General features: G+C 36.8%; 1 protein-coding gene across 2 annotated transcripts in view; it reads right to left on the bottom strand.

The window, feature by feature from the left end:
- Trappc11 (trafficking protein particle complex subunit 11) overlaps nucleotides 1-12164 on the bottom strand; it is a 45698-nt gene that overhangs the window by 32027 nt on the left and 1507 nt on the right. For both annotated transcript variants that reach the window (XM_048330262.1, XM_048330263.1), the window contains exons 2-7: nucleotides 10799-11024; nucleotides 8573-8742; nucleotides 7177-7247; nucleotides 4654-4768; nucleotides 2702-2801; nucleotides 1662-1735 (exon numbers count right to left, since the gene is read on the bottom strand). In XM_048330262.1, the coding sequence (XP_048186219.1) occupies nucleotides 1662-1735; nucleotides 2702-2801; nucleotides 4654-4768; nucleotides 7177-7247; nucleotides 8573-8742; nucleotides 10799-11002 (734 nt within the window). In that variant the 5' untranslated portion in view covers nucleotides 11003-11024. The remainder of the gene's footprint in view (nucleotides 1-1661; nucleotides 1736-2701; nucleotides 2802-4653; nucleotides 4769-7176; nucleotides 7248-8572; nucleotides 8743-10798; nucleotides 11025-12164) is intronic.

Here is a 12164-nt window from a genome sequence, read left to right as displayed (position 1 = left end):
ATTATAAATAAAATGAATATAATGAATATAAATTAAAATGAATTTTTAAAAATTCATAAGAACAAAACTATTATAAATGAAACTACTCAATATTTCTTAGCATTCAATAGCTCAATAACAGCACATTCAACAACTGTCAGTGTCCTGAAAAATGATTAATATATGTAGAAGTGATCGATGATTTTTCCCAAAGACCAAAACCACCAAATATCATTGTTGGGTCATTAACATGTCAATAGCCGATAGAAAATGAGTTTAATAATAAAAGGAATAGAAAACGAGTTCTTTTAAAAACTATTTTAAAGTACCATATGAGTTTTTCAAAGAGACACAACATTCACAAAGGTGTTATCAAGAAAGCACAGGTCAACAGCTTTCAAACCTCAAGGTTTGCACAGGCTAAGGAGCTACTACTGATTGTAGAGGGAAGCTAGAGAGGAGGGAAGCAACCTTATAGCTGCAAGGACAGAGGAGAATGGAGATGAGAGGACAGCTCTTGGGGGTATGCTATGGGGCTACCCAAATGTGACAGTACTGAGAAAAGTTCCAAACCATAGGAAGAGGTGCACTGTTAACCTCTCTGGATATATTTTTCGTTCTGGATTTATTTTTCTACAGACCCGAAGTTGAAGGTTTTTAACTGCATCCTTAAAAATGAACTACATTAAAGCCAGTTATTTTTCTTTACTTCTATTTTTTCAACCTAATTATACTAGAAAATAACTGGTTTTTAATCTCACTATATACTGTCATTCTTTAAATAACTGAGCTAAAGTTACACAAAGATTGTGTTTTATTAAACTGTGATTAGTAAAAACAAAGGAATAAAATGCTTAACTACTGCCAACATATTGCAAAAAATCCTCATGGCTCTAAGCAGAACCTTCAGATGCAAAAATGAGGTTATAGGCAGGTATTATAAACTCAAATAACTGGAAAGAATGCATCCATCATCCCAGTTACAATGAGGATCAGATTTAGGCTGTCCTGCATAAAAATGAAGACCCTATCTGAAAAACAAATTAAGCAAAAGAGGCACTGAACAACTACAAGTTTAATCTCCAGGACTGTCTCTCCCCCCAAAAATCCATAGTATGATTTAGATAATAGTTAATGTTTATTATATTTTGGAAAATCAGTCTGAACACAAGAACTTTACTGAATATACAAGTAAGAAATAGAAAGTTTGGGGAAAGAGTAATAGTATATTTCTTTAGCTCATAGCATAATTTAAAAGTTTTATAAAATATACTCCTAATAATAAAATTACTTTATTAATTCATTTATTTAGTTTGGTGCTGGTCTTTAATTCAGGGTCTAGGAGTTGTCTCTCTAAGCTTTTTCGTTCAAAGCTAGAGCTATAACACATAAGCCACAGTTCCACTTTTGGCTTTTTGGTGGTTAAGTGAAAATAAATGTCTTATACCTTTTATGCTTGGGCTGGCTTTAAAGCATAATCCTTAGATCTTGGCCTCTTGAATGCCTAGTAAATTGGAATTTGTTCTAAATTCAAAAATACTATATCCCATTTAAACTAAATATTAAATATTGGAATCTAATCAACATAAATATAATAGTAAAGATTGTCTAAGAGTTAGAAATTGCCATTAATATGCTATCACTAACATAAAGAGAAATTTAAATTGAAAACATAAACTTACTTGAGAGCATTTTGTGTATCTTGTTTCAACTCACTGAAGAAAGCTATTTTGAACTGATGTCTCACAAATAACAGCTGAAAAAAAGGATTGAAAAGAATCATAGACATAGAATATATTATATGCTATAATGCTTAAAGTATAAAGGAAAATACTCAAAATTTAAATTCAACAATTATTTCAACAAACAAGTATACAGTTGATGGCTACAAAACTTTAAAAACTTTTTTTAACTTAAAAAAATGTAAGGGCAAAGGATTTTGAAAGAATAAGCAAAGACTACACAAGTGTTTTTTTGTTTGTTGTTTTAGTTTGCTTTAGTGCCAGGCCTGAGGCTTGAACTCAAGGCCTAGGTGCTGTCTATGACCATTTTTGCTCAAGGCTCTACCACTTGAGTCACAAGCCCATTTCTGGCTTTTTGGTGGTTAATTGGAGGTAAGAATTTCATGGACTCTCCTGCCCAGACTGGCTTCAAAATGCAATCCTCAGATTTCAGCCTCCTGAGTAGCTACAATTAAAGACTCATAAAAATGAGCCATTAGGGGGCTGGGAATATGGCCTAGTGACAGAATGCTTGCCTCGCATACATGAAGCCCTGGGTTCGATTCCTCAGCACCACATATATAGAAAAAGACGGAAGTGTAGCTGTGGCTCAAGTGGTATAGTGCTAGCCTTGAGCAAAAAGAAGCCATGGGACAGTGTTCAGGTCCTGAGTTCAAGCCCCAGGACTGGCAAAAAAAAAAAAAAAGAAAAAAATGAGCCATTGGCATCAGTTTTAAATTTTCAAAAAACTTTAAAGTACTGACATCATTTAAAATATTCAAATATTAGGAAGTGGTGCTGTGGCTCAAAGTGGTAGAGTGCTAGTCTTAAGCAAAAGAGCTCAGGGACAGCCCAGGCCCCCAGTTCAACCTCCACCACGACCAAAAAAAAAAAAAAAAAGTTCTTAAAATACCCTAATAGTAAAGGTATACCGTAATTATCTCATACATAATCAATAATAGGTAATCTAATCTGCTCTTATTTTTAAAAAGAAAACGTACCTGGTGTGTCGTTTTATTGAGAAATTCCTTATGAGATTTCACTCTTCTGAGCTCTGTGTAGTAATAATTTTGTGCATGTTCATAAAAGGCATTCTCTAACCTGTCAAAAAAATCAAATATTAAAGCTATTTTAAAGCACTCTTTTCAAGAATTGTATTTGTGAGACCTTAAAGTGAAATTCTGACAGAAATAATGTCTGTTTTACATCATGCTTAATATAATAAAAAGTGAACTAGGGGCTGGGGATTTAGCTCAGTGGAAGAGCGCCTGCCTGGCCAGCACAAGGCCCCGAGTTCGGTCCTCAGCTCTGGGAAAAAAAATAAAATAAAAAAATAAAAGTGAACCGAGATATAACCTGGATTTCTAAACAAAAGGTCTAGAAATAAGATCTTTCAAAAATCCATTTAAATCGATAAAATTGATAAAAAATAATCTGTTCTAAGGAGGTAATCTCTATGATTACTTCTACCTCTACTATTTTATAACCTTATTGAACATTTGAAAAAAAATTAGTATTTATTTAAGGTTTTTATTAGGTTTTGTTATTTTAATATTTAGGTTTAAAAGGATAAGAAAACTGATGGGACAAATAACCAAAAGTGATAACTGAAAATGAAGTGAAAATAACATTTCTATTATTTAAATCAGATTCATCTTATTAACTTATATTTGAAATCTGAATAGGTTAACAGACTTCCTATTTTCAAAACTATCATTTGAAAACAAAATTATATTCTAAACTGGAATCCTGTAATTAATCAAACCTTGTCTTTTAATTAAATGTTTTGTAAATGGAAACAGTAAGTAGTGACATTTAAAATGTCTAATGTTACAGTAGGTTATTCTCAGTGATTTAAAACAATTTATTAAAATATCCTTATGTATGTTTACATATAAACACATTTTTACATATGTGCATATTTATGTGTATAAGCATGTATACGTATAAATGTGTGTATACACACACACAGACACACACACACAGTTTAGTCACTATAGCTAGCACTCACTCTAGGAAACAGAGCTACCAGTTCTCAGAAGAAGGATTTTCAACTTCTCAAATATGAATGAAGATCTAAGTCTGAAAGGAAAGGCCTCCTCCTGAATTTTAAAATTTACATAATAAAAAAAATAGTCACACAATTTTAGGAGACAAAAGGAGGAATTTCTGTGTACTTGGAAGAAAGTTTAAATTGATGTTAGCTCATCAGCTAAAGGCTGAAAAGGACAAGAGGAGACACAAGGGTGGCATGGCCTTCCTTCCCAACAGCCTAAAGGAAAACAGGGACAAGAGCAATCAATACTCTTGCTGCAATATAGGCCCTGCCATGAAAATGCTTATAGCAACCACAACCTGTAATTTAGGAAAAGGCACACATCAGATGCCCCAAACCACACACATATCTGGATATCTGTGTATGTTGTTTTATATTTTTTATTAGTTCAGACCCTTGATGACTTACATGAAACCATTTCAAATTAGTTCGAAAACTGTTTCCATTATTTTCAGGAGTATAAATGATGATGCTGATGACAGCAAATACATGACGCACACATTTAACCTCACCTCAGAAAAAAAAATGCACAATGATAAAAGATGTGCAAACAGTCTGCTTTTCAGCAGGGTCTCTACAACAACTCCTTTAAGAGTCTTTCCTTCAAATGACAGCTTTTTCATTGAACTATCACCTTTCTTTTGAAAGGCAAAGTTGTGTGGTTTGTTTTTAATTATTTCCTAGTTAGCATGATACTGACCACCGAATGTTAGCAAACCTTTCTAATCCTCTGATAAATAAACTTAAGAAATTATTGAGCATAGTTGCCTCAGATAATAGGAGAGTTAAAGAGCTTTATATCACTGTTTATCCTATGTGCCATTTGAAGTCTCTTATGAATGTGTCTTTTTATTCCTAAGGAACAATGTAAGGACGTTACAGATAACCTCTGCTTACCTTATAATATACCCCACGAGGTGGTCAGTGTGGGGCAACACGAACAAGGACTTTCCTGAGAGTTCACATGCATTGCAGAGAGCTGCTGCCCTTTCTGAAGCAATCACATCTTCTCCTGTTAAGTGCCAGAAACACAATGAAGTAAAACATACATGTAGGGGCTGGGAATATGGCCTAGTGGCAAGAGTGCTTGCCTCGTATACATGAAGCCCTGGGTTTGATTCCCCAGCACCACATATATAGAAAACGGCCAGAAGTGGCGCTGTGGCTCAAGTGGCAGAGTGCTAGCCTTGAGCAAAAAGAAGTCAGGGTCAGGCCCTGAGTCCAAGCCCAAGGACTGGCCAAAAAACCAAAAACAAACACACATGTATTTTTCCACATTAATATAGCTCCAAGGCATAACTCCTCTGAACATTTAAAATACTATTTGGGCTGGGAATGTGACTTAATGGTGCTGTGCTTGCCTAGCATGCACAAAGCCCTGGGTTCGATTCCTCAGCACTACATAAACAGAGAAGGCCAGAAGTGGCACCGTGGCTAAAGTGGTAGAGTGCTAGCCTCGAGCAAAAGGAGCTCAGGGACAGTGCCCAGGCCCTGAATTCAAACCCCAGGACTGGCTAAAATAAATAAGTTAAATAAAATACTATTTATCAAAACTTACTACAGGAAATGGAAACACGATTTTTGTTATTGTTGGTGTTGTTTATGTTTTATCTTTGTCTTTTTAGGGGAGCTACAAGGGGGCAGGGAAATGGAGGAAGGAAGGGTGAACAAATGCAATAATGGTATTCAACATATGCCATATGAAAAATGAACAATGCAACTTTTGGAGAGGGACAGGAGAGGGAAACTAGGGGAGAGCAAAAGAAGGGGTGACATTGTCTGAAAAGCACTCATTATTTGACTTACAGAATTGTAACCCCGGGCTGGGAATATGGCCTAGTGGCAAGAGTGTTTGCCTCAGAATTGTAACCCCTCTCTCTGTACAGCACCTTAATAACAATAAACTTATATTAAAAATATAATAAAGTTGGAATTAGGAAGAAAACCTCAAACAACTTTTCATCCTGTTAAAAGTAGTTCTGGGCTCCTTGAGAGCTTGGAGTCAGAAATTACATAGTACATATACATTAGGAAAGCATTACAGAATTTTCTGAGCCAGAATAGGTCAAGCAGTGTCACATCACATAACTATTTTCTTTTTTTTAAGCTGAGTGCCAGTGGCTCAATCCTATAATCCTAGTTACTAGGAGGCTAAGATCCAAGGATCACAGTTTGAAGCCAGCATGGGCAGAAAAGTATAACAATCATGAGGCCCTGAGTTCAAATCCCAGTAACAACTCCTTTCCAAAAAAAAAGAAAAAATTTGCATGCTACAAGTTTCAACACAGCAACAAAAAATACTTTAGCCTATGAAAATTTGGTAAAATAAGTATTTAAAATGAAAATATTTTTGGAGGAAATGAGAAATCCTATAGCATTTATCACTGTATAAAGGAATAAAATTTTAGTAGATCTCAGGTAAGTAACATTCTTTTCTATAAAACAAATGAATAAACTATTTTGTTAATTGATGGTATGCGTACATGAGGAGCTAAGTTCAAGAAGAGTTAAGATTTGTAATCTTTACTAATTTTTTAAATTTTATTACAAACATTCATGTACAATTTTTTTTTTTGTTTTTTTTTTTGGTCAGTCATGGGGCTTGAACTCTGGGCCTGGGTGCTGTACCTGAGCTCTTCAGCTCAAGGCTAGAGCGCTACTACTTGAGCCACAGCGCCACTTCCAGTTTTCTGGTGGCTAATTGGAGATGAGTTCCATGTACTTTCCTGCCTAGTCTGGCTTTGAACTATCCTCAGATCTCAGCCTCTTGAGTAGCTAGGATTACAGGCGTGAGCCTGGGGCGCATGGCTGGTGCTTTTTTTCCCTTTTTTTTTTTTTTGTGCCAGTACTAGGGTTTGAACTCTTTGTCTGGGCCTGTCCCTGAGCTCTTTTTGCTCAAGGCTAATGCTCGACCACTTGAAGCACAGGTCCTCTTCCGCCTTTATGTTTTTGGTGGTTAATTGGAGATAAGAGTCTCAAGAACTTTTTCTATTTGGCTGGCTTAGAACCATGATCCTCAGAACTCAGCCTCCTGAGTAAGCTGGGATTATAGGCGTGATCCACCAGAGCCCAGTGATTGGTGCTTTTTAAAAGTTTACACTACATTTGCCTCAAAACTGACTTGTGTAAAATGTTTAAACATTAAAAACAATTCTACCGGGCTGGGGATATAGCTTAGTGGCAAGAGTGCCTGCCTCGGATACACGAGGCCCTAGGTTCGATTCCCCAGCACCACATATACAGAAAACGGCCAGAAGCGGCGCTGTGGCTCAAGTGGCAGAGTGCTAGCCTTGAGCAGGAAGAAGCCAGGGACAGTGCTCAGGCCCTGAGTCCAAGGCCCAGGACTGGCCAAAAAAAAAAAAAAAAATTCTACCTCATAATATGCAGAGCTGGAAGTTTAAAGCAATTAACACTGGATACCTGGTGGCAGAGGGGTCTTCTTCTGAATCAGAACCACTGCAACTTTTGTGTTCCTTCCTTGTAAACTTTGTCTGCAGAGAAAACATAGCAGTAGAATTAAGTAATTAAATTGTAAGAACTAAGTATATTCAAAGTTTCATACGAATTACAAGCTGGATAATTCAAAAGAAGATAAATTTCAACTAAAAAGATCATTATCACAGTAAATCTTTTTCTGAACAGAAAGGACATATAAGCTGGCACTGATGGTTCATGCCTGTAATCCTAGCTACCCAGGAGGCTGAGATCTAAGGATTGCTCAAAGCCAACCAGGGCAAGAAAGTCCATGAGACTCTTATCCCCAGTTCACCACCAGAAAACTGGAAGTGGTGCTATGGCTCAAGTGGTAGAGCACTAACCTTGAGCTGAAGACCTCAGAGGCAGGGCCTAGGCCCAGAGTTCAAACTCTACAACCAAAAAAAAGAACATATAACTTCATGCTATGAACTTCAGAAGGTCCATAATTTCAATTTTCTTTTTCTTTTTTTTTTTTTTTTATTAATTGGACATAAATTTTTTTACAAGGTGTTGTGCAAAAAGGGTGCAGTTACATAGTAGGGCAGTGTGTACATTTCTTATGATATCTTACAACCTGTTTTTCTATCCCTTGTCTAGGTCAGGTTGACATATATGCAATATACAATGTATCAAGAACATATACAGTATTCACAGACTTGGTCTCTACTGTCTCTCCGTCTCCCTTTGTTAACAGTCATATATCAGGGAGATCATGCCCCTTTGTTTTCTGTGTTCTAGGCTTGTCTCACTCAACATTATTTGTTCGAGTTCCGACCATTCCCCTGCAAATAACAATATTTCACCATTCCTAATCGCTATGTAGTATTCCATTGTGTATAAGTACCATATTTTTTGGATCCATTCGTCTGTGGAGGGGCATCTGGGTTGTTTCCATATTTTAGCTCATAATTTCAATTTTCAAAGTATAATCTCACGTCAAGCTTCCATCCCTATAAAATTCTGCTTTATGAGTGCAAGTTTAGAACTTTGAGATACTAATCATCCAAAAGAATTATCTTAACAATAGGGACAGGGAATAGGGATAAACCAAAAATATCTTGTGACCAAATAGTAAAGTACTATTTCCAAAAAAAACAGCAGAGGTATAAAACAACCATCTGCAAATTCAAACCAATTTATATTCCAGATTCCATCACATACTGTTGTATCATGTTCAGATAAGACTTACACTGCTTATTAGGAACTGAGCAAGTTTCAGTGGAGTTCAACAATCCCCAAAGTGACCACTGCTGTCTAAATAGTCCTCAGACTAATGAATGTTAGTAAAGAAATGATACCTTCAAACTACCTGGGCCAACCTGATATAAGCAGGTCCTACCTGACGATTTCCACCCTGGTCGCACATTCAGACTGCTTTTCTTTCCATTGAGGCTCATCCCAGTCCAGTTCATAGAAGACAACCACCAGGGCTGGCACCAGATTCAGATGCTTATTCATCCAGCCAGTCTTTAAGATCCCTTTAGGAATGTACCATTCATATGATGTCCTCTACAGACAGGAGGAAATGAAAGACTTATGTGACAAGGACAGCAGAAACCATCAAGTGCCAGGCACATTATATGCATTTATCATCCAATATGCATAGTGCCCATTTTTAAGATGTGGACACTCAGACCTACAGAAATTAAGTAACAGATGACCATTGCTAGGGTAGAATTTCCTTCTTCTAAATTGAAGAAGAATGAGTATAGACAGAATTTCTAATGATGCTAAGACCTTAAACACACTGTAAAGAATGTAGCCCTTTTCTAGGTAAATTCTATTTCTATTCTTTACCAATCCTTTGTTGTTGCAAATCTACTCAAGTAAAAATGCTGTCTAAGCTGGGTGCCAGTGGCTCACTCCTGTCATCCCAATATGTGCACAGCTGAGACTGGAGGATCATAGTTCCAAGACAATCTGGGCAAAAATGTTCTCCAGCCCCATCTCAACAGAAAAAGTTGGGCATAGAGGCACATACCCGTCATCCTAGCTAAGGAAGGATGCACAAATATGAAGATCACATAAATAAGAAGACTGTAGTACAGGCTGAAAAAAAAAATCAGGACCTTTTCTCAAAATCATCAAAGTCAAAATGGCTGGAGGCATGGCTCAGCAATAGAGCATCTCCTTAGTGTGGTGCCACCAAACAAATGAACACTATCTAAAGTGTAGTAGGGTTTCATTTTTCAAAGACATTCCTATGACAGTACCTTGCCTTATCCATAAAATAAAAAGTGAGACACAATTCTTAAATATAGAAGCAAAACAGCAGTTACTCTGAGTGGTACAATAAGGGACAGAGTGAAAGCATGCTGGCCCTGAAGAGCTAACTTGAAATTTCAAATTATTTCTACCCATAGTGACTCCGGCTACTTTAACTCACACCGAACTACTGTTCACTTCAAGTAAGGAAAATCAAGGACAGTAAGGAAGGCCAAGACAAAGTAAGCTAGGGACTTGGGAAAGAATTGGGAGGAAGAAATAAAAAACAAACTGAATTGCCGAAGGAAGGAGGAAAAAGGGTGAGTTGTACTTAGCCCATCCTTGGTAAAAACCATATAGGATCAGTGGGGTTGTGATATCTGTTTCCAGGTATAGGTAGGTAAAACTGATTCTCCAGGATGTAGTTCTCAAATATATACACAGTATAATTAGCTAGTGACCAAAGCCTGATTTGGTCTTACCTTCCCAGAGATTAAGGAGGCCTAAAATCTACATTTAAGTAAAACTCCCCCAATGATACTATTACATAGAAATACTGCTCTAGGGAAAAAAACATAGATATATTTAAAAAAACAGTGGGGTAGTTATTATATAAATATATATTATACAATGCATGTATATTATATATGTTACATATGATACATATATACATGTTATATGTGTTATATGTTATAATATATAATATAACATATATGCTATATATAATTATATATATAATATATATAAACTCATCATCAGCTCTATAAATATTTTAATAAAGCAAATTAGTATGTCACATTATTCACCTTAAAGGTCAGTTCTGAAGTTTGCTTTCCTTCATTCCATATTGAGTAAACTGTTTTAGTCATATGTGTCCCTCCAAAAAAAGAGAAATATCTTGGCTCAACCTGTATCAGCAGGTTGTTGCCTGGTTCTAATTACACTCACAGAAACAAGCACTCAAAGAAAATGTGTGAAACTGAACCAAACTGCAAAGACCATAGATTCTATAATATTGGTAACAATGAGTAGAGAATGTGACTTTGTTAAAATTGTGGAAACACGTGGGTGTTCTCCTCCCCCCGCAAATAGGGGACTTAAACAAAAAGGAGTAGATAAACTTTTGAAAGGAATTATATTAAAAATCTGATTAAACAGACATATACTACATAGTAAATAAAAATGCCTCCGATTTTATGAATGTCTATAACCAATAAATTCAGGGATTTTCCAACACAAACAATGGGAACAAAACAGACAGACAGACAGACAGACAGACAGACACACACACACACACACACACACACACACACACACCCCTCCCCAAAGGAAAGAACGCATGCAATTGTAATGTCATTACCTTTGTTCTACATTTGGGATATTCATGGTCACCTGGGAGCACCTTGAAAGAAATTGGTACCCGATCAGCTCTTCGATTGGCACAAAAAGCATCCCAGACAGCTCGATGGACAGCATTGTATACTACATCTAGGCCCGTAAGTGTGACAAAAGCCATAGGCCGACAACATAATTCCACAGGGAAATCCCACTGTGTGGCACTCATATTTAAGATGTCATAAGAAAATCTGAAATACAAATGTTAACACAGTAATAATTCATTTTCAAAAAACCAACATATATGTAATATATGAATCTCATTTTTAAAAACACTACGAAAAGGAAAAGGCTTTGAATGTCTGCAAACTGTTAAGCAAATACAAGAGAGCAAGAAGAAAACCTTTAATTGCTGAGTAGGACCTATTAAAATTATTAACATGAGCTGGGAATGTGGCTCAGCAGTAAAGCACTTGTCTAGCATGCATGAAGCCCCGGGTTTGATTCCTCAGCACCACATAACCAGAAAAAGCCAGAAGTGGTGCTGTGGCTCAAGAGGTAGAGTGCTAGCCTTGAGCAAAAAGAAGCCAGGGAGAGTACCCAGGCCCTGAATCCAAGCCCCAGAACTGCCAAAAATAAAAATTAAAAAAAAAATTAACATGAGAGTTTCTGAAAAATATTTTTTTCATATTAAAAAAAATCTCGGGCTGGGAATATGGCCTAGTGGCAAGAGTGCTTGTCTTGTATACATGAGGCCCTGGGTTCAATTCCCCAGCACCACATATACAGAAAATGGCCAGAAGTGGCGCTGTGGCTCAAGAGGTAGAGTGCTAGCCTTGAGCAAAAAGAAGCCAGGGACAGTGCTCAGGCCCTGAGTCCAAGGCCCAGGACTGGCACAAAAAAAAACAAAACAAAAAAATTCTGGCTGGGCACCAGCAGCTTGGCTCACTCCTGTAATCCTAGGTACTCAGGAGGCTGAGATCTGAGGATCATGGTTCAAAGCCAGCCCCAGGAAAGTCCATGAGACTCTTATCACCAATAAACTACCAAAAAAGCCAGAAGTGGAGCTGTGGCTCAAGTGGAAGAATGCTCTCCTTGAGCAAAAAGAAGCTCAGGAACAGCACCCAGGCCCTGAGTTCAAGCCTCAGGACTAGCACCAAAACAAACAAAAACTGCTTAAGTAATTAAGTAATTAAGCTTTGAAGGTAGAAATACACTGATTCTAGAGAATTCCAAATGAAAATAAAAGGTATTTGGGAGCTAAAATTAAAAACAGGTCAAAATATGATATTGGTATATTTCCCTAATGCTAGAGTCTACACTAGAGCTCTACAAGCCTATTTCCCTTAGAATCCAAGACTGTCAAAAGAAATACCTGTCACCTTTGAAAA

Source organism: Perognathus longimembris, chromosome 21 (genome assembly GCF_023159225.1).
Source record: "Perognathus longimembris pacificus isolate PPM17 chromosome 21, ASM2315922v1, whole genome shotgun sequence".
In the NCBI taxonomy this organism is placed as follows: domain Eukaryota; kingdom Metazoa; phylum Chordata; class Mammalia; order Rodentia; family Heteromyidae; genus Perognathus; species Perognathus longimembris.
Note: the sequence above shows the minus strand (reverse complement) of the source record. Positions and strands in the feature narration are given on the sequence as shown.